A 26,547-nucleotide genomic window follows, 5' to 3' on the forward strand; every position below is an offset into this window, starting at 1 on the left:
GCTGGCAACATTCCTGCGCTCCACTGGAACGCGCAGCAAGCCAAGCAGGTGTCGCCTCTCTCAATCACAAGAGGCGCCACGTCAAGCCAAACTTCCTTTCGACCAATGCACCATTCCCCCCCCCCCCAAAAAAAAATCACAACGTCCCATTTCTGGGGAGGGAGCGCCAGGCGGTTTTATTTCAAGACTTTTTGAACAAAGATGCGCTCTTAAATCCTTTGGATTTCAAAGAGTCTGATGTCGGTGTCGTACCAGATGGGAGGATCCAGGTTGCTACGGCGACCGGAAAACACAAGTGAGACCGACCCAGACGGACGGCGTTCGCATCCGCGCCGCGGTCAACGACTCACCGCAAGTAGACCACGCCCCACGTGTAGGTGTGCAGCCACCAAGCCGTGACGGCGTTCGCTTGGTACTTGCGGATCAGGATGGGGTGCGGCACGGGGAGCAGGCCCACTAGGGTCCCGTGCTGGAGGAATTTGAGGATTTCACGTTCGTCCGTCAGAGCCCTGAGCGCAAAGAAGATGATAACAACGACGACAGTTTGCTGCCAATGGAAATGTTTACAAGTCCATTCACCCATGTTCAGAATTCACCGCTTAACAAAAGTAGAACTTTGGCGCCATCTTGTGGACAGGTTGAAATGTGCGCCTTTCTTTCTATAAAAGCAAAATGCGAAGGCAAAGAAAGAAGACTGAAATGGCAGCAAAGCCGCAAGCGGGTGGCCTCACTTGTCGATGCAGATCTTCTCCACCTGAGGGACCAGAACCTGCAGAAGTCGCATGATGGTCTGCAGCGGAAGCTTGGACTTCCACGACAACACCTGAAAAATCACAAATCTTTTTGCTTTTCGTCAGATGCGCGGCTCGTCTATTTGAAACCGTTGACTTTGGGTGAACGCGGGGCGAGGCGGACCGACCCAGTCCCGGGTGGCGCTCCAGGACGACGAGGGGAGCTGGCCGGCCGCTCGGCTCTCCGTCTGCGTGCTGCCCTGCTGCAAGAAGACATTGGCCAATCCCGAGGCTGTGCTGGAATGAGGCTCTTTGCCACAGTTCTGTTGCTCGCTCACTCGCTCGCTCTCCAGATAAGCACACTTAGTCACCCATTTTCTTGGGACTATCCAGTCGTCGCTTACCTCGCCGTCTCTCTCCGAGTTGGACTCCATGTCGCCCAGTGCGGCGACGACCAAAACAACCGCACCGTCATGACCGACGTGAGACCTTTCGGTGGCGATCTCTGCGAGAGAGGTCACGAGCCGTTTGAGCATTTTTTTTTTTCTAAATCCTTCATAGCACTCATCTAAATGGGCCATATTGCCTCCGTGCTTTGGTGAGGGCCAGCCTCCTTATCAAGTAGAAAAACTTTGCCATACGGGCGCCGCGTAGATCCGTCAGGTCCCATCGGGGTCCGGGCAGGCGCTCATCCGAGTCCCCGCCGCCGCCGCTCTTCTTCTTCTTCTTCTTCCTGTGCAGCAGAGCCTCGTGGATGGGCGCCGGGTCCGGATTGAGGTTGGCCAGCCGCTGGAAGAGGCTCCTCCTCCGGATCAGAGAGTACACCAGGTGGCTGTTGCCTGCGTGCGAGACCGGGGCACAGGGGGGGGGTTGGGCTCGGTTCGGCTCGGCCGGGGAGGCTCTGCGCTGACCGTCAAACTGGTACTGGATGATGTTGTTGAAGACCTCCAGCAGAAAGAAAACCAGCCGGTGGTTGTCGGGAGCCGAAAAGAGGAACCAGGGCTGAGAGAAAATCTCCAAGAGGTGCACAAGCTTGTTGGCCGACACCATGGACAAAGTCTTCAGGTAGGGAGAAACTAGGACAAAGGCGCGGGACGCGTGATGTCGAGGACACACGTCGGCGACGGCCTCAGAGACACTGCTCACCGTTGACGACGACTGTGAGCAGACAGTGGAAGAGCGGCTGCAGGCGCTGGTTCCCGCAGGTCATCATCCTGTGAAAGATCTGCGGAGGACACGGCAAGGCGTCGAGGGACGCTTTGACCCTCTCCCCTCTCCGCCACCCGCCCGTTACCACCAGCAGCAGGTCGGCGTGCGTCCCGCTGAAGACCGGCACGTCCAAGGGGACACGCAGCGTGAAGGGTTTGTTGAGGCGCACGCCAAAGTTCCTCTCGCCGCTCAGCAGCAGCAGGACCAACACTCCCATGTGAACCAGGTCAGCGCCGGCTGCCAAAAAAAACACGCACGTAAATGCAAATCTGGGGCGCCCGGAGCGGAGCGGAACCGGTCCGGGCCGCTCACCGGGATCGGCGCGAGCCTCGTTGAGGAAGAAGAGGATGGGGACCAGCACGTCCAGAACGTCGCTGCTCTTCAGCACAAAGAAGAGGAATTTCTGCACAAGCGCGTGAGCCGGAGCGTTAGCCTCAGTGTAGTTTGGAGGCATGTCAGAAGGATATGTCCGGAAGGGGGCTCACCTTGTTGAAGTGGCACAGTTTCCACAAGAGGATGAGTAGTTCCTGGTGGAAGATGATCTTCTTAGAGGAGTTGGGCAGGTAGGTCTGCACCAGAGGTTTGTTGAGGAGCCGGCTCACACCTTTCAGGATGAAGCCCAAGTCCTGAAACAAGGAGCGAGCGAGCAAAGTCAAGGGAGAAAATCCCGTCTCCTCCCTCCCTCACCTCTTCTCGATGGATCCTGGACAGGAAGTTGACAAACTGGTTCTCAGGAGCACTTGACTGCAAGGCCAGATGCCGGTGTCAAACCCGCCTTTGACGCTCGGGTCCGACATCGGCCGTGTTGGGAATCCTTCGCTCTTTGCCAAATCCATATTTCGTTTTTGTCCGGATAGAAATATGGAATGGGCCTCAGGTTCCGAGCAAAAGGACCTTTGGAAGTCTCAAAGGCAAAAAGCATGCGCCTTTCCAGCTTGGCTTGTGCCACCCACGCGAGGCAGCCGTTCCCAACACGGCCAGCCCCGAACGCCCGCACGCCCGCACGCCCGCCCGCCCGCCACATACGTGCGTCTCGTTTACCGCGGGGCGCTCCAGAGCCACCAGGAGGACCTGGAGCGCTTGTTCCACCAGCAGGCAGCGCCGGTCCGGCAACAGCAGGTGCTCGTAGGGGAAGCCCCATCCCCAAGGCTCGTAGGCGCACACCACATTCAGCAGCGACGTGAACAGCGGGAGCGCGTGTCTGCGGGCGGGCGGGCAGGCAGGAGGGAGGGCACGCCAAGCGCGCATCTTAAATCGGCCGACACAATGTACTGAAAACTGGTGGTGTGTGTGTGTGCGAGCGAGCAACGCACCTGTTGGCGGCGAAGAAGAGCAGCCAGCGGTCGGCGCTGCGGCGGGCGGGCTCCAGGTAAAGTACCTCCGAGAAGCACGTCAGCAGCAGCTTGAGAAGCTCAGTCCTCAAAGGCACAAAAGCAAAAGGCCTTGACGCCCAACGCCAGCGAGCGGGTGGGCGGGCGTTGGCCTGGCTCACCTGTTGCTGTCGTGGCTGGAGTTGAGCGGCGGCGATTGGGAGAAGCCCACGCCCGCTTCCCAGATCAACTCACAGCTGTCCACCGCGTCGGCGCCAACTTCCTGCGGCCCGCATCGCGCGCGCCGTTAGCACTTGGCGTCCACGCCAAGGGCTCTCGCCTATTACTAGTTGCGCAAGAAATTTTGCCTGCAACGACTCAAGCGCATTTTGAGCATTAGCTCACACTTCCACCCGCTAGTCAAACAAGGCTGCTCCTTACTGAGTGACGACTGAAGATGCTAATGAGATTCGCTACTTTTGTGGTGTTAGCAAACAACACGCCCTGTCGGCTCCAACGCAAAACCAACAACGAGCCACGGCAAGCAAAACGGCCACGTTTGCACAATGCATTGCGGCTAACTCACCCGCCCGTCACGTTTGGGAGCCTGGACGGTGAAGTCGGGACAGAAGAGAAGGTCGCCCACCGCCATGAGGAGCGACTCGCCCAGGGGACGAGCGCCATCGGGCTCGGCATCGTCGCCGTCGTCCCGGCAACGCTGCGGGAGGCGTGACTAGGGGTCTAGAAAGGGCTGTCTATTGGGGGGGGGGGGGGCGTCAGCTCACCTGCTTGCGGCCGGGCAGGCCGGCCCACATGAAGCCTCGCCAGTCGGCGTCCTCCAAGACGAAGGGCAGCACGCGGGTCAGCAGACGGACGCAGTTCAGGACCGAGACACGCTCTCGCTCCGAGCGGGAGCCGGTCCCTGCCGCCCGTGACAACTTCCCCACCGCCTGAAGGCCCGCCCGGTAAAGTCAGCTCGGCCGGCCGTTTGCAAATATCCACCGACTGTCAGTCGCGATTGAAGAAAAGCAATGGCGAGACGAAGCGGGTCGCACCTTGTAGCACAAGGTGGCCAGGTTGGACGGAGACTCCTCCCTCAACGCTCGGATCTCGGCCGCCGGAACCGAGGCGAAGATGTCCTGGACCGACACGGACGGCTCGGCCCAGAACTGCTCCCAGAAGACGTCGTCCGAGGCTTCCACGGCCTACGCGCACAGACAGAACATTAGCGGGCGGGCCTGCCTGGAAAATGTCCACAGACCATCCGGCTGTTCAAAGACTTTATCTTTTTCGACAAGGAGGTCAATAAAAATGAATACCTGACTAAAACATTGTCGACTGCGTGCGTGTTGATCAGGATCCATGAACGCAAGTGCACAGACCTTTACTGGCTGTCACTCAAATGTGTCGTTTGACAGGCACGGCTCAGTCACGTGTCGTGAAGCGCGTGGCCCCAAAAAGTGAGTTGTTGCGCTTGGCCCCAAAAAGTGAGTTGTTGCGCGTGGCCGAAAAGTGTGTTGATGCGAGTGCCGGCCGGTCGGTCGGCTGGCCACCACGAAAAGTGTGTTGATGCGCGTGGCATGCTTGTCGACGCGACACCTATTGCCGTGCCATCTGTTGGCGTCGTGTGAGCGACCCGAACGAAGCGCGCCGGTTCTGACCTGAGTGGTGCTGGTGAGTTGGATGACAACCTTCCTGAAGTGAAGTTTGCTGTCGCCGTTCCCCATGTCTAGTCCTGGCGGTGGTGTCGGTTCGACTACAGGTGGCGTGCAGCAGCGACTGGCAGCAGGTGTCCGCTGATCACAAGGCGGCGTTCAGGGCCCGCTCGGACAATAGACGACGATGTGGAGGAACCGCGGCCCCCAGCTGCTCACCCTTCTCGTGTCTTATCGCGCCAATGAACGTTTTTTTCCCCCAATTTCTTTGAGTCAACTCTGTTTACATGTAGAGAAATAAAGGTCATATATTTTGAAATGTACATGTACATACGTAAATGACATCTGAGGTGTTTACCTTCAGAAAAGTATCCCAGTTACGACCGTCCTCGAAGGCAGCACCGCTGCTTCGAGCAGGAACTCGGCCGGAAAACTTCCGGGATCGATTTTTTTTCTTTTTTTTCTTCACTCTCATCCGGTGGACGCTTGTTAAGTTGTGCCACCGCCATAAACACTTCGACAAGCCGTCACGTGATTCAAATCTTTTCAGTGTTTATCATTTAAGAGGAGCGCAGTGACGTCACATGAACAGTCTCAGCGGGGGGCCCAGAAAGGGGTGAACATGGAGAGAGTGTGCCTGCACCTGCGTGCTCCAATACGCGTGCTTGCATCTGTGCGTAGCGCAACTGCCTCCGGCGTCCCCGCCCAAACCTCGAGTGGATATTGATGGAGGTCGCCATGCAGCGTGCTGTGGCGTTGGTCCTCTTGGCCTCTGCCTTTTGCTCCTCATCAGCAGGGGGCGCCGACGTAAGCGTCCGACGTGTCCCTCGTTCTCGCCGCCCGTGGCCCGGCTGGTACCGAAAGTCCGTTTTTTTCCTCTCTCTTTCAGGCCGGGGGCTCCGAGCGAGAGAGAAGACGGCCGCGGAGGCAAACGCTTTTGTCGTCGTCGTGGAGCTCAGGTGAGCCGTGCCGTCCGTCGTCAAGTCGGGACGCGTCGGAGCAGGAACGGGTTGCGGTTAAGCGCGGCGTGCTGCCATCCGTCGGCAGGAATCTGCCTGAACGGAGGAACGTCCGTCCCCAGCCTGACGACGGGCCGACACATGTTCTGCTTGTGTACCGACGCTTTTGAGGGAACCTTCTGCCAGACGGGTGAGAAGGCCAAGGAGGGTCCAGGACCTCGTCTCGATAACGGCGGCCAGAAGGGCTCGGGCTGCCATCGCTGCAATAACAGGCGAGCGCGTGCGTACTGCACCGACAGGAACCGAACCGAGCCGAGCCAAACCGAACCCAACCCAACCGCAGCGCACCACATTGGCTGCCGCAGTGCTCCGCTTTCCCGTGTTTGACTTTGGGCGAATGCGCCCGGATGCCAATTGAGTGTCTAACGTGGCGGCGTCTGTCTCAGCGACAGCTTTCCCGGCGGCTTCCGGCGCCGACTGCTACGAGGGCGTGGGGCTTTACTACCGAGGCTTCCGGTCCCAATCGGAGAGCGGTCGCCCGTGCGAGCGCTGGGACGCCGACACCAGGCGACGCTACCTGAGCTTGGACGTGGACGGCGGGAGACACAATTACTGCAGGTCCTCCGCCAAACAGGGCTGGGCGGGGCAGGGCAGGGTGGGGCAACCCGAGGACTAGGTTTCAACGTGAACGGAATGCTTTATTTAACGGATGCTGTGGGCCCTCGTGTGCCACTCAGCGTGTGCCACTCAGCATGTGCCACGGCGTGCCATGTGCCAGGCAAAATGTCCAATCTTTCGGCTAGCACGGCCCTGCTCTAGAAGGACGGCAGCGAAACAAGACGCTGTCTCGCGCGCTGATGCCGCTAACATGCAAGACGCGCAACCCTACTAATCGGCGCCTCCATCAGGAACGTGCGCTTCAAGCGCCGCCCGTGGTGCCACGTGTGGAAGGAGCAGCGGTTGACTTGGGAATATTGCCACGTTCCTTCATGCGCCTCGCGTAAGTCCTCGTCGTCCTTTGAGTGGGCTGGAGCGCCACTGGCAAAGTCTTAGAGTGAAAACACCTCGGCGCTCCCCTATAGTGCCACCCTTGGTGTTGACGCCGCCCACCGAGGCCCCCCGCACCACACGTGCAGGTAAGACCCCCCCCCCCCCCCCCCATCTTTTCTCATTCACGGATCCCCGCGTGACGGCTGGCCGGCTCGCGTTGTTGTGTTGCCAGCAAACACTCTGCCCCCGCGGAGCACCCCGTCCGGTAAGCTGCGCAAAACTCCTGCGCCAGGTGTGACGACGAACGCGCGCGCCCTGATCCGCGCGCCCCTTTCTTTCCATTGCCAGCGTGGGCCACGTGCGGGCGTCGTTCGCGCCGCAAGCAGATGCGCATCGTGGGCGGGGCGGCGGCGCCGGTGGAGTCGCAGCCGTGGCTAGCCGCCATCCTGTGGCGCGGCAGGTCCAAAGAGAGGGTCTTCCGCTGCGGGGGCAGCTTGATCGCCCCCTGCTGGGTCCTCAGCGCCGCTCACTGCTTCCCCGACGGGTAGGCCGCACGCTTCCTGAGCAAAAGGGAGAAAAAAAGCCATCAGGTGCCCATTTGCTTCATTGCATGGAGCAAAAGGGAAGAAAGCCCTCAGGTGGCCATTTGCTTCGGCGACAGGGCTCGCGCCAACGAGCGGCGCTTCCTGGTGGCGCTGGGGAAGAGCGCCCTCAACCGGAGCGAGCCCCAGGAGCAGATCTTCCGCGTGGACAACATCATCCTGCACCCCGACTTTGACAACGAGCGAGGCAATTACGACAACGACCTGGGTGAGCCTCCGCTCGGTCACAGAAAGTCCGGTGCCAATTCAAGACGTGCGTGTGCTCGTGCAGCGCTGCTCAAGCTGACGCCCAAAGCAAACGGCCGCTGCGCCCGGGAGAGCGCCGGCGTGCGCCAGGTGTGCCTGCCCGCCGAGGGCCGCGGCGGCCTCGCCGCTGGCTTCCCGTGCCAGATTGCCGGCTTTGGCAAAGAGAAGCACGGCCTGTGGTACCACTCGCAGCTCGTGCGGCAGGCGCACGTCAACCTGCTGGACGCCGGCGTGTGCGCCGCCGCCGATTACTATGGGGACCGGATCACGGGCAACATGTTGTGCGCCGGCCGGGAAGACTGGACGCAGGACGCCTGCGAGGTGAGAGCGCCCGGCCGGCATGCAGCGTAGCGCTTTGTCCGGGCGTTTTTGTGGCTGGGATCGCTGACGTGCCAGCGCGGATTGCAGATTCGAAACTGGCTGGGACTTACTTTGCCTGCCTGCCTTTTGCGCTCAAACGTTGAAATTAATTCCTTAAGACCCCAATGCCCTATTTGCACACGGGACCAACTCTGACCCGTTTGCGTTCAGGGAGACTCGGGCGGTCCTCTGGCGTGCCAAGTGGACGGGCGTTTCGTGGTGGTGGGCGTGGTCAGCTGGGGCGAAGGCTGCGCCCGCGAGCGCCGGCCCGGAGTCTACGCCAAAGTGCGCAACTACAGACAATGGATCCGCCAGCACGCCGGCGTTTGACCACCGAGGCAGCGACGCCTCAAATTGCTCCAACTCTACATGACTCCGTTTTTCAAGCGATTTACCACTCCAAAGTGTGCTCGCTCTCTCCGCCTATTGTTTCGAGAATTAGCGTCCGATAGCCCAACGAGAGGACAGACAAATTGGCGTGCAGTTCGGTGCTTAACCTGAAGATGGCGGCACACACACGCGGACGCTGCTCACGGAGCACACCCGTTGAGCTACCCGGAGAAGTTGATTTGGGGAGGATCCTGCACGGACCCCTTGAAGAACAAACACCACCCCATTTCAATTGCTTTCAAAGTCTGATATATTGTAAGACTTCACTTTTTGTTCTGTTCATTAGATTGAGTGTGATATTGTTTTCATCCCAAAGTCAAGAGCAACTTTACTGACAATACTGTGGTGATTCAAAGGTTGAAGTAAAAGTTGTGAAACCTTTGGTGTGGTCAATCGCGGCACAGCACTTGGCTTTTGATGGCTTTTTCCAATGAACGGAGTGACTTGAGCCAGCCTTATTCATTTTCCTACTGCGGCTTGGGGGCCAGGCGGTCGAAAAAGAGGCTCACCGCCGGCCGATATGCAAGCATTCGCTCGCGATGTTAACGAAGAAACAGTTTGGCTCGCTCGCTCGCCGGCCCGCCCGCTCAACCACTCACTCACCCACCCACTCACCGTCAAAAATGGACGAGAAGTAGCTGGCATTGTCCACCAGAGGGCAGCCTTGTGCTCGGAAGCGTTGACAAGGAGCCAGTGGACGTTCGAGACCCGCTGGAGGTTCACATGCATGCATGCAAACGACATACAAGCAGACGTCAGCATGTGGTGTGACCTCCTCCACAGAGGTGCAGACGTTTCAAGAAGAATTGGGACTTTTTTCCCTAGACCTTTAATCCAACTCACCTAAGTCACCTAACCTGGTTTGGCCGGCGGTGGGCGAGGTGCTCCAAAAACGCCCTAGAAGACAACACGCGACTCTCGGTCGGTCTCACCCTTGAGCTTCCACGTGGAATGGCAATCAGTCGTTCCGCGAGCAGGTGTGCCTTACTATATACTGCCCCCCGGTGGCCAAAGTGGGTCACTGCAAAATGGCCGGCTTCCATTTGCAACTTTCTTGAATGAGTTCAGCCCTCTGATTTTCGAAAGAACATGAGAATAATGGATAATAATTATTAAAGAATATAATAAAAAAAATCTCAGATTAAAATGCACGTTACAATTTTTGGGCGGGGCTGACGCTACTGGATGAACTTAAACATACAGACGTGGACTTAGATAAGCAGTTGGGTTGGACAAACCTGTCTGGGAAGTTTGGAATCTTTCCTTTCCCGGCCGGTCTAGGCGCGTCCGAGGGCGTGTCCTCCCTCCGGCTCGTCTCCACGCCAAACGCCGGGCAGCTTTTGCCAGACTTTGCAGCCTGTCGCTCACTGAGGGACTCGAGTCGTCTTTGCTCTTCGCCATTGTCGCCGCGTGACCCCGACCAAAGTGAGTAAATGCGCGCAGGCCAAGTCCTGCCACCGCCGACGGTGAACGTGATTTGTTTTAGGCCAGCATGCCCGAGACGGCCGAGTCACACGCCATGCACCTGACCACAAACCGCAACTGCACCGTGGAGGTCCTCAACCTGACCTCGGCGTTCTGCCTCCACAACCCCAAGTAAGCGGCAAAGCGACCGCATCAGGCCGGCCGCTTTCCTTGACGCTGTGTGTCATCGTGGCAGGGTGCACATGGAGAGCGGGTTCCCCTACAGCCCGCCGCAGCCCACGGTGCGCGTGGGCCGCGGAGAGGTGTGCTCCTTCACCAAGGACGACAAGACGGCCTCGGGCGCCGTAGGCGTGTTCACCTACGAGCTCTTCCAAATGCACAAGAAGGAATGCACCGAAATGGTAGCCGTCATGTTCTCTGTGCCCTTCGACTACACCTTCTACAAGAACTGGGTGAGCGTCGGCGTGTTCCCCAAGACCACAGCCACCGACCGCAAGCTCTACGAGATCATGTACGAGTCCAAGGACGAGAGCAACTTCAAGCGCCATCGGGCTGACGGCTCGGGCGTGGAGTACCGCGGCCGCGTAGTGGACCTGGAAGCCTGCATGTCCGACGAAGGCCGCGCCATCCTCAAGCTGGAGATCCACGACAGTGGGCTCTGAGGGGCGTGGCGTGGTATTGCGCAACTTCAATAAAAAGCGCCGCCTGGTCAGCACCCCAAGCCAAGCTCCGCCTCTTTTCTTCCGTCACGCGTCAAACACCCGCGGAAACGGTCGTGTTCCGAACCTTCCAACGCACAAGATGCTAAAGCTGTGACGTACGCTAGATGGTAAGCGCGCTCCGAACTTGCGTCAGACATGAGACACGGCGTTGAAAGCGCCTCAGCACACACATCCGGGAAATTCAAACTAAACATGCCTTCAACACACGCCCAGCGTGCGAGCATACATGAAAGCCAAAAGGAGCATTCCTTCCACGCATGCTCAGTCGGCCGGCGGCAGCCTCCCCGACCGTCAGCCCGCCTCTCGGCCTTTCCCACGGCTTGGAAAATAGCACGCCTAATACAACAGGTCACCTCGACGCACAATAGACACGGAATGAGGGAGTCACGCCCCTTGGTGCGGCAGAGCAGGTGCGCCGAGGCAAGGAATGTCGACCGTCCGGTCGTCGTGCCAAAGCCGGCAAACGTCGACTACGACGGTCCGACCGGCTCGCCCGTCCACCAAGACAAAAGCCCGTCTGGGTGCGTGCCAGATTTGGTCTGACCGCGCCCCGCCGGTGGGCGGGCGGAGACGGCCCCGCCCACAGGCGGTGGAGAACGCAGCGATGACGGCGAGCCTTGCGCTCGCCACTTGAGCCCAGCCAGCCAGCCAGCCAGCCAGCCAGCCAGCCAGCCAGCCAGCCAGCCAGCCAGCCAGCCAGCCAGCCAGCCAGCCAGCCAGCCAGCCAGCCAGCCAGCCAGCCAGCCAGCCAGCCAGCCAGCCAGCCCCCGTGCTGTCCTCCTTCCAGGTAAGCAAGAGAGACGAGGTCGGGCAGCTCATCCCTCTCAAAGTTTCTCTCTTGGCGTGCGATGAATGACAAACCCTCCATTGACTTTCGCATGTGGCGCTTGTGAAGTGCTGGGTGGGGAGGGGAGCGAGGGCGGGAGGGAGGGGAGCGAGGGCGGGAGGGAGGGACTTTCACCGGACCGCCGCTTGGCTCGGGGTCTCTCGCTTCATTTTCTGCCAACGTAGGGCCGGACGGGCAGAGCGTGTTGCAATTGGGTCCATTTGACAGTTTGGCACGGGTGGCGGCGGAACAGGCTAAACCCGTTTTGGGGGTTGGGCCAAAAAGCTGCATGGATTTTGGAGGTGGCTGCTGCAAAATGAATTTGCTTTTTGACAGTATACGTAGGTCTTGTTCAGAGGTCGTCCATGGAGTCCGCCGAGGCTTTGTCGGCCAACCAGGAGAGCCGCAGAAACGTGACCATCGAGATCAGCAACCTGACCGGCGGCTTTGTCCTCAGGCACCCCCGGTAAGACGTCGGCCGGCGCGAGCGGCCCCAAATCCACGCACAAAGGCTCCAGCCCGCTCCCCCCTGGCTCCCTCCCTCCCTCCCTAACCCTCCTTCCCACCCCCCGTGTCTCGACAGGGTGCACATGGAGAACGGCGACTGCCATAGTCCCCCGCAGCCCACCGTGCGGTCCATGCACACCGAAGTGTGCAACTTCAACAAGACGGACGCGGCCACCTCGGGCGCGGTGGGCGTGCTCACCTACGAAATCTTCGAGGGCGGGGCGGCCGTGGCCAAGCTGGCCATCATGTTCTCCGTGCCCTACGACTACACCTTCTACAAGAACTGGGTGGCGGTGGGCGTGTTCCCCAAGGAGCGCGAGACCGACAAGAAGCTCTACGAGGAGATGTACGAAGCCAAAGAGCAGAAGGGCTTCGTGCGCCAGAAGGCCAACGGCTGCGGCCTGAACTACGAGAGCGGCAAGATGGACGTCAAGGTCACCATGTCGCCCATGGGCAAGGCCATTATGAAGGTGGAGCTGTGGGACTTGCACTTCCGCCAATGAAGTGCAGCGCTCAAATAAAGCAAGCCTGAACAAAAGCGTTTGCGTTCTTTTGTCGGGGGTCAACTTCTCGTTTGGAAGAGAAGCTCAGGAAGTGGGCGGCTCTCCGAGGAGGAAGCGCTGCTGCCTTGCAACAGGAAATTGGGACAGGCCTGACGCTGGAGGCAAGAGCGCTGAGTTCCGCCTTTGTCTTCGGTCTCCAGGCCACCCGTCAGCAGGTGAGTGGCGCCCGCTGGGCTTGCTTTTGGCACCATTTGACGCAAATGCCAAAAGGTGGCCAACAAAACATTCCAAGCTGCTTTCTTCTCTGTTCTTTGGGCCAATTGCTGTCATTTGCCAAAGCCTGACTGGCCACTTCCCGCTCGGCTCGGCTCGCCCTCGTCAAGTCCCATTGACGTGTCCCGTTTCCCACACAGCCATGTCCATCATCGTGCCCTTCGATTACGGCGATTACTTGGACGCGGCCAACATCTCGCTCGGCCCATGGAGCAACCTTTCCGTGTGGGTGGCCGACCCCGACACGCTTTCCTGCCGAGCGCGTCCGCCGGGTCGGGCCACGGCGGCGGCGCTGTGCGCGCTGCTGGCCGCCGTCTTCCTGTTGGCCGTCCCCGGAAACCTCCTGGTGGCGCTGGTGATGGCGCGGGGCCGGCGCTCGCTGACCTCCTCCGATGTGTTCCTCTTCCACCTGACGGCGGCCGACGGCCTGATGGCACTGACCGTCCCCTTCTGGGCGGCGGCGGCGGCCGACGGCTGGATCTTTGGCGACGGCGCCTGCAAAGCGCTCAGCCTGATCTTCGAGGCCAACTTCTACACCAGCGTGCTGTTCCTGGCCTGCATCAGCGTCGATCGTTACCTGGTCATCGTGCGGGCCGAGCGGGTGGCGGGGCGCTCGCGGAGGAGGTGCGGCCGGCTGGCGTGCGGCGCCGTGTGGGCGCTGGGCGCCGCCCTGGCGCTGCCGGCGCTCTTCAACGAGGCGGCCAGGCCCAATCCGCGGCAGCGCCGGATGGTCTGCGCAGAGAGCTTCGACGTGGGCAGCGCCTCGGCCTGGAGGGTGGCCACGCGCACCCTGCGCCACCTTTTGGGCTTCCTGCTGCCGCTGGGCGTCATGCTGGCCTGCTACGGCGTGACGGTGGCGCGGCTGCTGCGCACGCGGGGCTTCCACAAGCACCGCGCCATGCGGGTCATCACGGCCGTGGTGGCGGCTTTCCTGCTGTGCTGGACGCCGTACCACCTGGCCATGATGGCCGACACGCTGCTGAGAGCCCACCCGGCGGCCTTCGACTGCGGGGTGCGGCGTTCGGTCAGCGCCGCGCTGGTCCTCAGCAACGGCCTCGCGCTGCTGCACTGCGCCATCAACCCGCTCCTCTACGCCTTTGTGGGCGAGAGGTTCCGCCGGAACGCCAAAGCCCTTCTTTGCGCCAAGGCCCGACAAGAGCGCCCGTCGGGTTCCAAGTTCAGCAGGTCCACGTCGCAGACGTCCGAGGGGCAGGGCGCCGTGGCGTGACAGGAAATCGTCTCGGCAATAAAACAATGGATCCCATCGAGCTTTTCTGAGCACTCACTTGAAAACCAAAGGCCACATAAGAGCGTCCCAATGTCAAAAACGACCGCCCCAGACGGCAAGCCGCCGCCACCACCATTACCACCACCACCGCTGATCAAAAGTGTCCAATTAAAAGTCACTCACCAAAGCCAATTGCAAATCATATATATATATTTTTTTTCATTGGCTCCTGGCGGTCATCGGTCGGCACCGGGCCGCAGCGTAGACCAGCAGCGGGACCAGGGCGACGGGCGCCAGCGTGAGACAGAGCACCAGGAGGCGGGGCGCGTCCTCCAGCTGCCGCTCCGGGGACCGGGGCCGGCAGCGACCGAAGAAGGCCGAGTGGACGCGCAGGAAAGCCGAGTGGACGGCGCCGTTGGGGTAGAAGCAGCCGCACCAGTGGGACAGGCTCTCCAGGCACACGCTCAGCTGGTTGTAGGGGCTGCGGGCGACATCAAAGTCACGCCTCTAGCCTTCGTCACCACCCGAGCGAGTTCCGAAGCAGCCGCAAGCGAGCACGCGGGGATTCGGATGGCGCGGACCTGGGCGGCGGCAATTCAAACTGACTGCCCACTCGCTGCAATCGTCCAGGCCGGTCCAGGCCGGTCCAGGCCGGTCCAGGCCGGTCCAGGCCGGTCCAGGCCGGTCCAGGCCGGTCCAGGCCGGTCCAGGCCGGTCCAGGCCGGTCCAGGCCGGTCCAGGCCGGTCCAGGCCGGTCCGCCCCGTGCAAATCACAGCGTGGCGCGGCGCGACACGGCCTTCATCGGCGCATTCAACAGCATTTTTTTCCATACCCGATGACACGGTCCAGCACGCAGCGCGCGTCCGCCTCCAACGACGCCATCTGCTGCTCAAAGGGCGAAGTGCAGACGACCGCGCTCAACTCTGCCAAGTCATCAGCGCGACAAGCGTCGCCGAGCGGCTCAGAGTCCTCCACTTCCTGAAAGCTCTCTGCGTGCGTGCGTGCACGCGCATACACACGCAGTCGTGCAAACACGCGCACACAGAATGAGCCAAACAGACAATAGAGCTGGTGTGACTTTATGACTTTGTTGCAAACGAACCGTCATTTTCAGCGATGAAGGTTTCCTTCTCAAGTTCGTCATGGACTCGAATCAGCTGCTCTTCCGACAGGCTCTCTCTTTCCTCTTGTGCCTCGGGCGCGTCTGCACCCCCCAAAAGAACAAAAACAAAGCATTAAGATGGAAAGGCCAAAGGCGCTAATGTGATGGCAAGGCCAAAGGCAAAAGCATCAAGACTGCCGCCACCACCACCACTGCCAATGCGAGGACTCTCAAGTCCGTCGCCCGGTCGCAACCGCAGACTTGCGGGCACTCACAAACATTGGCGTCGTAGCGGTCGGTGGATGCTTCCGGAAGGTTCTGGACGGTGGCTGCGAGGAGCGACATTGTGACAATGCCAATCAGACCGAGGGGGGAAAAAAAAGGAGACAATCTTACTTTGTTCCAGGGCACTTTGCTCAGTCGGCTGGACTTGCATCTGCTGGCGCGTGCGCACGCTCAGCAAAGCTGCAAACACGACAAGACGCCAAACATGACGACCAGGGGAATGGCGGCGGCGGCGGCCTACTTACCCGTGATGACAAGCACCACCAGCGGCGACCACCCCATCTTGATGCAAAGTCTTCTGGAGACTGTCCATGGGGGGAATACTGGTCAACTGGGAGGGAAGGGGCGGCGTCTGGCTCCGCCCTCTCTGCTCCACGCTACGCGTTTGTGTCCGACAGTGCGTGCGTGCATGCTTGCGTGACATGTTTTGACTGACTTAAGTGCAGCTAATGGCGCGAGTACAAAGGAGCGAGCACGCGTGGGGATGGCAGCCCAAGAAGAAAAACAACACAGAGGTTGACGTGTGGCCGACAAAGCGGCGTCAGTGCGGGCGCAGGCGCCAACAACAACTTCCTGTTGCCACTCAGAGAGCCTGAGAACCTCTTTAGGGATTTCCGCCCTGCCCCTGCCCTCCCTCATTAAGTGGCTGGCAGACACGCACATGACACGGCCCAGGGCGTGTCAGCAACGGCAGCAGGAAGCGTGGCCTCCCCGGCCTCACGCTCCAAGACGGCTTTGCAAAAGCTTGCGGTTGAGCCGCAATGGGTCACAAGCGCAAAGCAAAGCAAAGCAAAGCAAAAGTGGCTTTGCCGCCGGGCGTGGCGACCTCCCGGCCTCGGCGACACGGGGAGGTCAGAGGTCAGCCGCGAGCGACGCTCGTATCCCGATTGGCTGAATGTGCAATCGAGGTCAGGAGGAGGCACTTTGCGCCAACACGCTTGACGCGGCACCCTCGCTCCTCACTCTCGCTTTGGCCATTGTGGAACTGATCGCTCGGCGGGACACGCCAAGCGCATTCCTTCTCCGGTCCCAGGTTTCTGCCACTGCAAGACGAGACGAGCTTTGGGGCTGCTCTCGTTTATTTTGCCGCGGGCGAGATGTCGTCGGGCCTCGGCGACCACGCCTCGGACTTTAGCGACTATGCCAACTGGTCGCTGGAGGATTGGCAGGGGACGGAGGACGACTGGTGCGAAGCGGGCGAGCAGGAGGCCGCCATCAAGGTGTTCCAGACGTGTCTCTTTGCCGCCTTCTTCCTGTCGGGCGTGGCGGGGAACCTTCTGGCCGTGGCCACCTTTGCGGCCGGGCGCCGGCGCTCGGCCACCGACGCCCTCCTGTTCCAGCTGGCGCTGGCCGATCTGCTGCTGCTGCTGACGCTGCCCTTGCAGGCGGCCGACACCAACGTGGGCTGGATCTTCTCGGCGCCGGCGTGCAAGGCGGTGCGCGCCATCTATGCCGTCAACACGTACGGAGGCCTGCTGCTCCTGGCGTGCATCGCCGCCGACCGCTACCTGGTCGTGGTCCCGGCGCGGCGCCGGCGCGCTCGGCCGGCGGTGACGGCGGCGGCGGTCTGGCTGGCGGCGCTGCTCCTTAGCCTGCCTGAGGTCCTCTTCTCGGGCGTGGCGGGCTCTGGGGGCGCCGCCTACTGCGGCATGCTGGCCGACGCCCGCGTCAAAAAGGCCGCCGCCGGCATCGCCGTGGGCGTCTTCTCCCTGTCCTTCCTGGTGATGGCGGCGTGCTACGGCGGCATCGCTCGAGTCCTGTGGGCGGCAGGGGGCGGGGCCTTTGGCGGCTGGCGGCGTCAGCGCACCTTGAAGCTGATGGCGGCGCTGGTGGCGCTCTTCCTGCTCTTCCAGCTGCCCCACAGCGCGGTGCTGTGCGTCAAGATGGCGCAGCCCCTTTGCGCCCCGCTGCTGGAGTACGTCACACGCAGCCTGGCGTACGCCCGCTGCTGCCTCAATCCCATCGTCTACGTCCTGGCAGGCCAGCGCTTCCGCCAAGATGCGCTGCGGCTCCTCCGCCTCCGGGCTGTAATCCCACGCCCACGTGCCGTGCCTCGGTCCGTTTGTTAGCGCGCTCACTTGATTAAAGTCAAGCGGCTTGCCTGCATTGTCACGTGTGTTTCTCCAATTGCGGTGGCGGGCTGCAATCTGCCGACGCGCATTCTCGCCGGCTTTCTAAAATTAATCCAGCCGTACACACACAACGGGGACGGGACCCACTTGACATTTGCATTTTCATTAGGATGACAAGTCGTCCGCGTGCACTTTGTCTACACTTTGCCATGCATGCCACCAACTGAGATGATCGACAACATCGATGGATGGACGCCATGCCGGGGAACAGCTCAAAAATGGCCCACGGGGGCGGGACACGGTCCACCGCCGTCAAAATAATCGACACACTCGATGCGTATAAAAATAGAAAACAAGTAGAAAACATAGATGGCAATTGTCTTTTGGGGAGCACAACACGGGCACGTTCTACACTCTAAATCACCACGCCGCGAGTCCAGGGGGTTCAGGGGAGGGGGGGGGGTCCTTGGTGTTGGCCCACGTGGCGTGATCACAAATGAATTGTCATGCAAATGATTGGAAACGAGTGAGCGAGCCAGGGGGAAATGGCCGATAGGGATCCTTTGCGCTTGCGGGGTCCTTCCTCGCTCAGTAATTCCACTGAGTGCTTTTTTTTTCAAAGTACAGGCGGCAAGTGGCTTATTGCACATTAGAAGGGGAGGGGGAGGGGGGGGAGGAGGAGGAGGAAGGAAGGAGGCCAACCGGCTTCCGTCTTGCGGCAGGCCTCTAGAAGTGGAATACCTGCTGCTGGCCTCCCGCCAAGGATCGCACTTCCTCTTTGGACTCCAAATGTTTGAGGCGAGCCGCCACCGTCGACCCGCCCGGCACCTGCCAAGTCACACACGTTAAAGCTAAAGCTAGCTTGGGAAAAGGACGCAAAGGGAACAAACGGCGGGCGGGCTCTACCTCTTTCTGCTCGTCTCCAAGGCCCCCGGGCGGCGTGGAGGCGGGGCGGGCTGCGTCCGAGGGAGCGGGCCGCCTTGGCCTGAGCAGAGCCACGGGCGCCTCGCCGTCCTCCATCTTTCAATGCGGCACAGACACACAACGCCGTCACCCAAAGGTGGGCAGTGCACGATGACCTGCGGCAACCCGTGGCGGGCAAGCGACGCCCCGTGGATCACCTTGCTGCTCTTGCCGTCATCGCGGCTGGCGCCGAGCGGCAACGGGAAGCTCCGGCGAGGCGGCGGAGGCGGTGGCGGAGACTTGGCCGGCTTGTCTGCGCGGCACCGGGACACGCCCGCGTCCACTGTCAACGCGCGCAAACATTCAATGGAATTTGCAGTTCGTTGGCTCCCTCCATCCCTCCCTACCTGAGCCTCGCTGGGAGGTGGCCGTCGCCGCCGCCTCCATGCTGTTGAGTTTCTGCGCCGCCAGCTGCACCTTGCCCGGCGGCTGCAGATCGCCGGCTGCGGCCATCTGCGGTTTGGGGGGCACGGCCGGTTTGGTGACGGTCTTGGCGGCCAAGTCTAGGTCGGGGATGGCCTTCAGGAGCTCGGCCTGCGTCTCCTCCAGCAGCCGGTTGATGTCCTGAGCGCTGAACTGCGTCAGGCTGGCGCGCCTCTCGGCCCAGTCGCGCTCCGCCGCCTGATGTGGGCGAGAGACGCGTGGTCACCATCATCTGGTCAGCTGGAAGACGCGAGCAGTCGACTCACCAGCGTGACATCGGCCGACACGTGCGCGTTCAGAATCTTCTCAGCCCCGACGCGACTTCGGAAGCTGAGCGGAGGCTCGGCGGCGCCGCAAAGCGCCGTCCGGCCATCGCTCTCCGTCAGGCTGAGGGCAGAGCTCGTTTGCGACGGCCCGCCGCCCGCCTCTTCCTGCTGTTCCTTCTCGCTGGCCTGCCTGACAGAGAGAGAGAGGGAGGGAGCGAGCGAGCACATGTCAAGGCGTTAAAAGTGGGCCTTACCTACGAAGCGCGCCTAGGGTGTCGCCGACGTTGTTGCAGCGCTGCAGCAGCGCATCCAGTCGATGAGGCTCCTCCTTCAGGAACTTGACCGCCTCCACCTCTACGCGCAGCACCACACGCATCTTGCTCTGCAGGCCCGGGAACTGGCCTGGCCCGGCCCGGCCCAGAGGAGGAAGAAGACATGGCAGGATGATTCACGCAGTATTTGTCAAGTATGTGCCCTCGGTTTTCCAGTACTCACTCTTGAGGCTGCCCAGCTTGTCGGCCAGCGTTTTGAGCTCCTGCATTTTCTGTCTGAAGTCCCGCTGGTTCAGCGGGAGCCCGGCCGCGCTCGCCACGTTCTGCTGCAGCTCCTCCACCCACCTCTCCAGGTCGCTGGCGGGCACGCACGGTCGGCCGCAAAGGTCAACATCGCCAAGGAAGGGAGGCCGCGAGATTGGACAGAAGGAAGGGAGCTGTACTGACTGCAACTTGTGCACGAGCGTCTCCTCCTGGTTGAGATACTTGAGGCGCTCCTCCTCCACTAGAAGGCGCTGCCGCTGTAGGGGATCCTCTTGAGCGCGCGCAGCGTCCTGCATCAGCACACTAAGCTCCGCCTCTGTCTTCCTCAGCAGCGCCAACACACAATCCTGATTCTCCAGCTGAGCGCAGGCAGGCAGGCAGGGAGGCAGACAGGCACAGCCACTTTAATAGCAAGACGCAATGGCACGCCCTCAACGGCGACTCAGCCACCTGTACACACACCTGCATGTCGCGCAGCTGCGAGAGTTGCGTGCGCAGCGTATTGGTGCTCTGCTGCAGGCCCATTAGGTGGCGATGCATCTGCAAGCGGGACACAGTCAGCGGCTGGCTGGCTGCGGGCGGGAGCGGCGGCGGCATCAGCGCCAGGGGGCCGCACGGGGTCACGGCTGCGACAAATCAAGAAGAGCCTTTCTTTACTAGACGGACGCCACAAGTGGCAGCCCACTGACCAATATTTCAGATTCATGCACATTGCATCATGTCATCACGTGACGGACGGACGGACAGGCACGCACGCACGCAGCACATTCCACAGACTTGACCTTTGATATGTACCTTTCTTTTGTTTAGCAGGTCCAGCTAGAACAAGAAGCATGATCAGCAGTTACGTACATGCGAGCAGCAGTCAGCAAAGAGGAGGTGCGCTGCACGTTAGCATGGAGAAGCAAGCTAGCAGTAGGCAATCAGCAGCGGCAAGCTAGCCACCCATGGCTACATGCCAGCGGTTCCCCTCGACTTTACTTACGATCTGTGCCTGAGCCGTCGCTGGGTGACTCCATTTTGTCCCTAACACAAAGCAGAAAAGGAAGCCAGGTTTGACCAGAAGGCCGTGGTCTCCGGCCGCTTGGCTCTGGACTCGCTCGCAAGCGCACACGCACACACACGTACGTTCAGATGCACGCTCGTACAACAAGGAAGCGTGGATGTGGGAGAGCATGTCTTACGGACTGTGGTCTTGGGGCGCCCTGCTGAGGACTCGCTGCAGCAGACCCGTCAGACTGGCAATCTGCTTCTCCATCACCTCCATCCGCTCCCTTCACATACACACACATCATCACGATCATCATCCTCATCCTGAGCCCCTCAAGGTTTCAGCCACCTCACCTGGTCTCACTCTCATCTCCTCGGACTCCGCCCCCGCCGTCTCCCGCTGCCAATAGGCACAGCTGCTCCGAGGTCAGCCCCCGAACCTCCGGACTGTCGGCGCCCACGGATGACATCACAGAGTCGCGGCGCCGCTCTGCCCTGGCGGGGGAGCCGCGGGAGGGCAGTGTGCTGGCGTAGGCCTCACGCGCGTCTGCAATTTTCTGCGGCGAGGAGGGCGGCGCAACTCGCAGGCCCAACATGGACGACGACGCGTAGGTGTCGTTGTAAAGGGCGCCGCCGCCACCAGCTCTGTATAGGCCGCCACCGCCGCCATCCATCAGGGAACACACCGTCCCGCCTGCTCCTCGCCGGTACAAGGAGCCGTACGGGTCACTCCGGCCGGTAAGTGGCGAAGGCGGCGCCCCAGTCAGCCCTAAGCGGGCCTCGCCGCCCACAGAATAGGGCTCCACGTAGATGCCGCCCCCCCCGCGTTCGTCAGCCCGCAAAAGCATCACGCCGCGGTGCCCGCCCGCCTCGTTGTCCGGCTTCACATCGCGACGCTCCAGGATGGCGCTGGGGGAGGTGCCAAAGGACGGCGAGGGCGGCGGCAGGTGGGGCGAGTGGTGGGCCAGCGGCACGCCGTGGTGGTGGGCCGCCGGACCGGCGTAGGAGGTGGGGCGGCCGCCGCCGTACAGAAGCCGCGTCCGCAAGCCCTGAGGCGGCGAGGACGAGGCGGAGCGATGCTGCGAGGAGGACACGGGCGCCGCCGCCGCGCCCAGGCGCCGGCTGGGGGGAGAGTCCTGGGGGGTGTACATCATCTCGCGCTGGAGGGACTCACACAACACACAGCGAGCCTCTTAGATGGAGGAAGGAAGGAAGGAAGGGAGGGAGGGAGGCAGGCAGGCAGGCAGGCAGGCAGGCAGGCAGGCAGGCAGGCAGGCAGGCAGGCAGGCAGGCAGGCAGGCAGGCAGGCAGGCAGGCAGGCAGGCAGGCAGGCAGGCAGGCAGGCAGGCAGGCAGGCAGGCAGGCAGGCAGGCAGGCAGGCAGGCAGGCAGGCTTTGGTTCCACTGTCGCTCACCCTGATCTCTCCGTTGGCCAGCTGCAAGGGCGAGTTGCGGCGCTGGCCCGGGTAGGTCCCATAGACGGGCTCTTTGCAGTAGATTTTGATGACGCAGCGGTCTTGGACGTCGCGCGGGTCTTCCAGCTCGTAGAAGACATTGCGATTCTCGTCCTTGATGAGCAGAGCCGTGCTGGGAGACCTGAAAAGCGCCAGGACCCGAGGCTCACCCCGTCGTTGCCGAGCTGAGCCGGCGGATGTTGTTTCCCGCCCACCCGCTATACCTGAGCGTGGCCATGCTGAGCCGCTGAGGGAACATGTGCACAATGAGTGCTCGCAGGGTGTCTAGGCTGCTCAACTCGTGCGTCAGGTGCACCCGCCGAGTCTCCTCGCCCAGCTGCAGGAACAGCATGCCTGCCAGAAAGGAAAGGGAGAAGGACAGCAAGGATGGAAGAAGGAGATGAAGGCCAGGCCGGGGCCAGGCCGGGGCCAGGCCGGGGCCAGGCCGGGGCCAGGCCGGGGCCAGGCCGGGGCCAGGCCGGGGCCAGGCCGGGGCCAGGCCGGGGCCAGGCCGGGGCCAGGCCGGGGCCAGGCCGCTCACCTGGCGCGTGCGGCTTGGACTGGCTGGCCGAGGATCGGGCCAGCGGGAGACTCTGTCGCAGTCTGCTTGTGCGGCAAAAGGCGGCGGGAAGCTCGCTGTCCGACATGGCGCCCCGGTGCTCGGCGAACGGCGGCGAGGAGCCTCTGCTGGCTGCCGGCGGTGGGCTCGGGCCGCCGGGGCGCGGTGTCCGACTCTGCCGCACACGCCACAAACAATGGGCGAGTTAGACGTCACTCAATGCATTCTCTCCTGGTCTACTCCCAAAGACGGACGGACAGACAAATGGACTCGTGGCGCCAGATACTTCTGACGGGTCGAGAGAGACACACGCGCACGCACACACACAAATGTCACTGCTTGACATCGCACGACAGCATAGAGCTGTCACCATGACAACGGCAGCCGAGCGAAGGTTTAGCGTCACTCAGTCCTTGTCAAGCGTTTGTCATTCCGAGGCAGGCGGGCAGCTGCGGCGCAATTTGGATGCGGCCGCCGCACCCACGCACGCACGCACACAGACGCACAATTTCATGTTTGAAGGCGGCACGCTTGATGTTGGAATGGGATGGGACATTTCAGGTCAAAGGTCAATCCTTTGATCATGATCCTGTTGTTTTGACAATGCTCAAGCGCCCCAAAACTGGCAGCTTTGACTTGGGAGGGAGCAAAAGGACCAGAACTTTTGCACATCTTCATGTGGAATTTGGCTATTGAGCTTTGCTGTTTTTGCTCCCGTGCGGCAGCCAAAGTGCGATGAAGCTGATGTTGAGCTTACGATGGCGGGAGAGAGCGAGAGAAAGAATGAAAGAAGGAAAGAAAGACGAGTGCTGACCTTGAAGCTCCAGTAGTTAGCTTGCGGCTGAGGAACAAGAACAACACAAAGTCATCCATCGGGCGCCGCAGATGGCCAGGCAAAAGGGAGGCCCGGACCGAGTCACGTCGGCCGATTGACATGCGTTTGTTTTCAAGTTCCAACAAGCTAGCGGTACTAAGGGGAAAAAAAAAAAAACAGCGGCGGCCGCCCCACCATCGGACCTCAGCTGATTTCCATGGCAAAGCGATTGGCCCGTTGTTGCCGCTTCTGGCGCGGCAGGAAGTGACCTCTGGGCAGCACAAGCGGCCGTCTTTGCTCGCACACACCCTTCCCTCCCTCTGCAGCCAAACACATTCAGTCCTCCCTCACTCAGCAGGCTGCCAGTGCGGCAGCGCTCGCGCACACGCTCTCCCGCGCGCTCACGCACACACTCTCCCGCGCGCTCGCGCACACGCTCTCCCGCGCGCGCGCTCGCGCACTCTGGTTCCTGGCCGCACATGCAGCGTGTTTACAGGCACGACACCAGCATCCTTTCCCCTGACGAGTGGAGACGGTTACCGTGGTTAGCAAGCGCATTACTCCTCCTCGCTCTTCGCCCCCCTGGCGCTCCATTTTCCCTCCCAGAGACGCCCGCTGCGGCTTTCCCATGACCAAACGCCTCGTCGCTACGACAGCGGCGGCGCCTCCGAGGCGATCCGCATCGTGCTCCCCTCCCCTCTCCTTCCCTTGCTCCTCGCTGGCTCGCTTTCACCGTCTCTCAGCCTCTCCCGCCTCTAAACAGGCAACGCCAATCCCATTTTGCCAATCACGCAAGACAGACGTGCAATGACGCCAATCAAATCACATCAATGACGTAGCAGCGACGGCTAGTTTCTCACGCCCTTACAGAGGCGGCACACGGGAGTGCGCCCGCCCGCTCTGTACAACCTCTATCGGCAATTTAATCACACATTTGCACATGGTACAATGCCAAGCGTGCAACTCTTGATGACATCACCTGGCTGTTAGTCGCCAATACGTGTGGCGCTCAAAAAGCAAACGTCCGGGTGGGCAGGCGGGCCGGCCTCACGACGGGCATACCTGTCCTCTTCCGCGTAGGGCCTCCGGGCTGTCGACCGCGTCGCGAGGCCCCTTCGGCGAGGACGGCGTTGACGGGGAGGCAATGGAGCGCCGGCCCCCCCGAGATCCGGCCGGCGGGAATTCAGCATCACTGGCGGAGATCATGGGATTCTTTCTCTTCTCTCGACCTGCGCGGGAGGCCAAAGGGCGCCGTCAGAGGCCGAGCGTGAACGGGCTGGCGGCGCCGTCACGGCGCGTCGGGCCCGGCGTGACGTCAACCGTGGAACGGCTGTGCTGTCACCGCTCGAATCTGTCAAGCGGGTCACGCCCACCTGGCGTCGCGTGCTGCCGATACGCCTTCCAGCGAGCCAATCGTGTCACGCCGACACATTGGTGTCTGGCCAATGTGGAAAGCGCGGCCGTGGCGCCAAAAGGCCATCACATGGAGGAGTGAGCAGAGCAGAGCTGGCATGCTTGGTGTCTGGTGAGCTGCGCCTTCCCCCCCGCGCCGCCGCCACCGCCTCCTCCTCTTTAATCCTCTCTGGCGCAGAATGAAGGGCTTTTCTCTCTCGCTCCACTTTTCCTCCGCTATCTGGGCGCCGCACATGTGCCCCCAGCGAGCCCCCCCTGCCCCTCCAGCAGCGACGTCGCTTCCTCGCCGCTTCGGACAATGTCGCAGCGCTCCCGCAGCTTCCCACAGATTCGCTCCCTGACGGGCTGGTTTGCGGAAGGGACTTTGGGCAATTTGCGTCACGAGAGCCGCGGCGCGGCGTTTTGAGCTGCAACTTTTGGCACTTCCGTGGTGCTGTGCCTCATTTACGGGCTACAAAGCAACCGGCGCAAGTTGTGCTATTAAGGCAGGTTTTCTTGTGCCACGAACCCTCCTTGATGTTGCGTGTAATGACACTTTGGTTCACTAGGTGGCGGTTGACTTTAAAATGGCGTCAATTTGCCCAAACTGGACGTGGCAAAATTGCTCGTCGAAAGGGATTCCGGATTGGTCGGCAGCTGACTTTATAGCCGGCTCGCCGTCACGCCGCCTGTACAACACCTAGGCGTTCGTTCTTCTGTTCTTCCTGCTCTCTGGCAAAACGGCTTGGGCTCGTCTACGTCGGGCTCTAATTTGCAAGTGCTGCGATGCCAGCGGTCTTTAATAGGCGACTTCCGGACGGCGCTTATTACGAAGGCAATTCCGCCGTAATGGGAGCGTGAGGAACCAGAGCGCTCGCTGGCACCCGAGGGAGGGGCCCGGGGCGAGACGCTGGCTGAGTTCCCGCCGCGGCGAGCGAGCGAGGGACGGCACGGGCGCGCACGTGAGCGCGCATGTGAGCGGGTGGCAGAGTTGAGGCTACCTGCGGCGGCAGCGGCGGAGTCTACGTGCCTGGGAAAGACGAGTTCCCCATTCCAAGTACGTCGCCTCCTCCTCCTCCTCTTCAGCGCTGGTCTTGTCACGGTCCGGCCATCTCGGATGTGCGGCGCCCCCGCTCCAGCGAGCCGGCACGTCTGCGAAGCTGGCGGATGACAGCGGAGGACGTTGGATAAAGTCTTCTTTTATGGATGCCCCCCTCACCCACCGCCCACTTGCGCAGCCTCTTAAAGGGCCGACACCCCGTCTGCACCAACTTTCATCTCGGCAACAGTCGAGTGAGCATAGCGCTGTGCGTGCGTTTCCCTGTATGTCTGCGTGTGGGCTACTCACTATCCACATTTGGATGTGTGTGTGTGTGTGTGTGTGTGTGTACCTCGCTTTGTTTCTTTGAGCAGGAAGGAGTGCGGGCTGACGCATAGGCTTACAAGCAAGCGCCTGACCCTGTGTCCTGTGTGTGTGCGTGCGTGTCCGTGAGTGCATGCATGTGTGTCTGAATGTAGAAATCAAGGCGCTCAAACGCTGGTGGGGCAGAAATGAATGATGAAAAGCAAACGTCACCTGCGCACGCTCCCGTCCAAAGTGGTGCCATGTCATCGCGGCGACGCTTGTGGGTGACATCGGCGGGAGCGGCTTCCTGTTGGCCTTTTGCCGCACACTCGACATGGACAAAAGTATACGGTTAGCAAGGTAAGCCACCAAAGGGCATCTCATCAATACCTGATCACTTGCTCAAAAGC

At 61.2% G+C, this 26,547-nt stretch overlaps 8 protein-coding genes across 29 annotated transcripts; 5 read left to right on the forward strand and 3 right to left on the reverse strand.

Moving 5' to 3' along the window:
* Positions 1-149: 149 nt before the first annotated feature.
* hid1b (HID1 domain containing b) lies at positions 150-6,974 on the reverse strand. 10 transcript variants are annotated; one of them, XM_085903306.1, is made up of 21 exons: positions 5,264-6,974; positions 5,125-5,184; positions 4,912-5,046; positions 4,306-4,455; positions 4,036-4,200; positions 3,837-3,968; positions 3,433-3,533; positions 3,254-3,358; positions 2,967-3,141; positions 2,628-2,684; positions 2,426-2,566; positions 2,253-2,343; positions 2,026-2,177; positions 1,878-1,956; positions 1,643-1,807; positions 1,373-1,570; positions 1,136-1,236; positions 920-994; positions 732-823; positions 351-509; positions 150-273 (listed from the first exon to the last, which is right to left on the reverse strand). In XM_085903306.1, the coding sequence occupies exons 3-21, from the start codon at positions 4,975-4,977 to the stop codon at positions 210-212; spliced, it is 2,268 nt and encodes a 755-aa protein (XP_085759432.1). In that variant the 5' UTR covers positions 4,978-5,046; positions 5,125-5,184; positions 5,264-6,974; the 3' UTR covers positions 150-209. The 10 variants fall into 10 exon arrangements, 9 of the variants coding, with proteins under 9 accessions (XP_085759432.1, XP_085759434.1, XP_085759435.1 ...); XR_015063274.1 differs by having other exon boundaries at positions 732-839; positions 4,912-5,184; XM_085903308.1 differs by having other exon boundaries at positions 2,982-3,141; positions 4,912-5,184.
* On the forward strand, positions 5,348-8,886 carry plaub (plasminogen activator, urokinase b). 5 transcript variants are annotated; one of them, XM_085903323.1, is made up of 11 exons: positions 5,348-5,712; positions 5,795-5,864; positions 5,953-6,144; positions 6,311-6,482; positions 6,773-6,864; positions 6,947-7,000; positions 7,087-7,119; positions 7,203-7,398; positions 7,516-7,664; positions 7,728-8,023; positions 8,234-8,886. In XM_085903323.1, the coding sequence occupies exons 1-11, from the start codon at positions 5,632-5,634 to the stop codon at positions 8,390-8,392; spliced, it is 1,494 nt and encodes a 497-aa protein (XP_085759449.1). In that variant the 5' UTR covers positions 5,348-5,631; the 3' UTR covers positions 8,393-8,886. The 5 variants fall into 5 exon arrangements, with proteins under 5 accessions (XP_085759449.1, XP_085759450.1, XP_085759453.1 ...); XM_085903324.1 differs by having other exon boundaries at positions 6,317-6,482; XM_085903327.1 differs by having other exon boundaries at positions 5,953-6,054.
* On the reverse strand, positions 7,033-16,741 carry LOC147039033 (receptor activity-modifying protein 1-like). 2 transcript variants are annotated; one of them, XM_085903331.1, is made up of 9 exons: positions 15,570-16,731; positions 15,436-15,504; positions 15,315-15,368; positions 15,040-15,141; positions 14,770-14,926; positions 9,691-14,417; positions 9,296-9,524; positions 9,068-9,163; positions 7,033-7,414 (listed from the first exon to the last, which is right to left on the reverse strand). In XM_085903331.1, exons 1-6 carry the CDS (start codon positions 15,604-15,606, stop codon positions 14,156-14,158), a joined length of 681 nt encoding a protein of 226 aa, XP_085759457.1. In that variant the 5' UTR covers positions 15,607-16,731; the 3' UTR covers positions 7,033-7,414; positions 9,068-9,163; positions 9,296-9,524; positions 9,691-14,155. The 2 variants fall into 2 exon arrangements, with proteins under 2 accessions (XP_085759457.1, XP_085759458.1); XM_085903332.1 differs by lacking the exon at positions 15,436-15,504 and having other exon boundaries at positions 15,570-16,741.
* On the forward strand, positions 9,682-10,598 carry LOC147039034 (DELTA-sagatoxin-Srs1a-like). Its single transcript, XM_085903337.1, has 3 exons — positions 9,682-9,877; positions 9,939-10,048; positions 10,113-10,598. Exons 2-3 carry the CDS (start codon positions 9,945-9,947, stop codon positions 10,537-10,539), a joined length of 531 nt encoding a protein of 176 aa, XP_085759463.1. The 5' UTR covers positions 9,682-9,877; positions 9,939-9,944; the 3' UTR covers positions 10,540-10,598.
* On the forward strand, positions 11,216-12,470 carry LOC147039035 (DELTA-stichotoxin-Hcr4a-like). The gene is made up of 3 exons (XM_085903338.1): positions 11,216-11,386; positions 11,762-11,891; positions 12,009-12,470. The coding sequence occupies exons 2-3, from the start codon at positions 11,791-11,793 to the stop codon at positions 12,433-12,435; spliced, it is 528 nt and encodes a 175-aa protein (XP_085759464.1). The 5' UTR covers positions 11,216-11,386; positions 11,762-11,790; the 3' UTR covers positions 12,436-12,470.
* Positions 12,601-14,350, forward strand: LOC147039036 (C-X-C chemokine receptor type 1-like). The gene has a single exon (XM_085903330.1). The coding sequence runs from the start codon at positions 12,851-12,853 to the stop codon at positions 13,934-13,936; it is 1,086 nt and encodes a 361-aa protein (XP_085759456.1). The 5' UTR covers positions 12,601-12,850; the 3' UTR covers positions 13,937-14,350.
* Positions 14,786-17,393, forward strand: ccr10 (chemokine (C-C motif) receptor 10). The gene has a single exon (XM_085904598.1). The coding sequence runs from the start codon at positions 16,422-16,424 to the stop codon at positions 17,391-17,393; it is 972 nt and encodes a 323-aa protein (XP_085760724.1). The 5' UTR covers positions 14,786-16,421.
* Positions 16,823-26,519, reverse strand: LOC147039038 (SRC kinase signaling inhibitor 1-like). Of its 8 annotated transcripts, none has more exons than XM_085903300.1 (19): positions 26,369-26,519; positions 25,794-25,952; positions 24,463-24,629; positions 22,569-22,761; positions 22,252-22,381; positions 21,989-22,169; positions 20,929-21,743; positions 20,769-20,858; positions 20,570-20,610; positions 20,380-20,403; positions 20,047-20,210; positions 19,768-19,943; positions 19,544-19,677; positions 19,303-19,450; positions 19,049-19,238; positions 18,707-18,980; positions 18,518-18,612; positions 18,303-18,416; positions 16,827-18,224 (listed from the first exon to the last, which is right to left on the reverse strand). In XM_085903300.1, exons 1-19 carry the CDS (start codon positions 26,397-26,399, stop codon positions 18,123-18,125), a joined length of 3,228 nt encoding a protein of 1,075 aa, XP_085759426.1. In that variant the 5' UTR covers positions 26,400-26,519; the 3' UTR covers positions 16,827-18,122. The 8 variants fall into 8 exon arrangements, 7 of the variants coding, with proteins under 7 accessions (XP_085759427.1, XP_085759422.1, XP_085759426.1 ...); XM_085903302.1 differs by having other exon boundaries at positions 16,829-18,224; positions 18,518-18,642; positions 20,929-21,734; positions 25,823-25,952; XM_085903297.1 differs by having other exon boundaries at positions 16,829-18,224; positions 18,518-18,642.
* Between the last annotated feature and the right edge of the window lie 28 nt (positions 26,520-26,547).

This window comes from Syngnathus leptorhynchus, chromosome 22 (assembly GCF_054491065.1).
Source record: "Syngnathus leptorhynchus isolate UIUO chromosome 22, UIUO_Slep, whole genome shotgun sequence".
NCBI classification, from domain to species: Eukaryota; Metazoa; Chordata; class Actinopteri; order Syngnathiformes; family Syngnathidae; genus Syngnathus; species Syngnathus leptorhynchus.

What these genes read in the sequence shown, in the direction of transcription:
- hid1b (XM_085903306.1), bottom strand. Translation starts at nt 4,977, where the DNA reads ATGGGGAACGGCGACAGCAAACTTCACTTCAGGAAGGTTGTCATCCAA. An exon ending in CTCTTCTTCGCCGCCAACAG is followed by an intron (nt 3,142 to 3,253) that starts GTGCGTTGCTCG and finishes GCCCGCCCGCAG; the next exon opens with ACACGCGCTCCCGCTGTTCA. An exon ending in AACTGTGCCACTTCAACAAG is followed by an intron (nt 2,344 to 2,425) that starts GTGAGCCCCCTT and finishes GCGCTTGTGCAG; the next exon opens with AAATTCCTCTTCTTTGTGCT.
- LOC147039034 (XM_085903337.1), top strand. Translation starts at nt 9,945, where the DNA reads ATGCCCGAGACGGCCGAGTCACACGCCATGCACCTGACCACAAACCGC. An exon ending in TTCTGCCTCCACAACCCCAA is followed by an intron (nt 10,049 to 10,112) that starts GTAAGCGGCAAA and finishes TCATCGTGGCAG; the next exon opens with GGTGCACATGGAGAGCGGGT.
- LOC147039035 (XM_085903338.1), top strand. Translation starts at nt 11,791, where the DNA reads ATGGAGTCCGCCGAGGCTTTGTCGGCCAACCAGGAGAGCCGCAGAAAC. An exon ending in TTTGTCCTCAGGCACCCCCG is followed by an intron (nt 11,892 to 12,008) that starts GTAAGACGTCGG and finishes GTGTCTCGACAG; the next exon opens with GGTGCACATGGAGAACGGCG.
- LOC147039033 (XM_085903331.1), bottom strand. Translation starts at nt 15,606, where the DNA reads ATGGGGTGGTCGCCGCTGGTGGTGCTTGTCATCACGG. An exon ending in GGTGGTGCTTGTCATCACGG is followed by an intron (nt 15,505 to 15,569) that starts GTAAGTAGGCCG and finishes TCGTGTTTGCAG; the next exon opens with CTTTGCTGAGCGTGCGCACG. An exon ending in GTGCTGGACCGTGTCATCGG is followed by an intron (nt 14,418 to 14,769) that starts GTATGGAAAAAA and finishes TGTCGCCCGCAG; the next exon opens with CCCCTACAACCAGCTGAGCG.
- LOC147039038 (XM_085903296.1), bottom strand. Translation starts at nt 26,399, where the DNA reads ATGGCACCACTTTGGACGGGAGCGTGCGCAG. An exon ending in GTCCAAGCCGCACGCGCCAG is followed by an intron (nt 22,382 to 22,568) that starts GTGAGCGGCCTG and finishes CCTTTCTGGCAG; the next exon opens with GCATGCTGTTCCTGCAGCTG. An exon ending in CGACGGCTCAGGCACAGATC is followed by an intron (nt 20,404 to 20,569) that starts GTAAGTAAAGTC and finishes TTCTTGTTCTAG; the next exon opens with CTGGACCTGCTAAACAAAAG.
- plaub (XM_085903323.1), top strand. Translation starts at nt 5,632, where the DNA reads ATGGAGGTCGCCATGCAGCGTGCTGTGGCGTTGGTCCTCTTGGCCTCT. An exon ending in CATCAGCAGGGGGCGCCGAC is followed by an intron (nt 5,713 to 5,794) that starts GTAAGCGTCCGA and finishes TCTCTCTTTCAG; the next exon opens with GCCGGGGGCTCCGAGCGAGA. An exon ending in GGGAGACACAATTACTGCAG is followed by an intron (nt 6,483 to 6,772) that starts GTCCTCCGCCAA and finishes CGCCTCCATCAG; the next exon opens with GAACGTGCGCTTCAAGCGCC.
- ccr10 (XM_085904598.1), top strand. Translation starts at nt 16,422, where the DNA reads ATGTCGTCGGGCCTCGGCGACCACGCCTCGGACTTTAGCGACTATGCC.
- LOC147039036 (XM_085903330.1), top strand. Translation starts at nt 12,851, where the DNA reads ATGTCCATCATCGTGCCCTTCGATTACGGCGATTACTTGGACGCGGCC.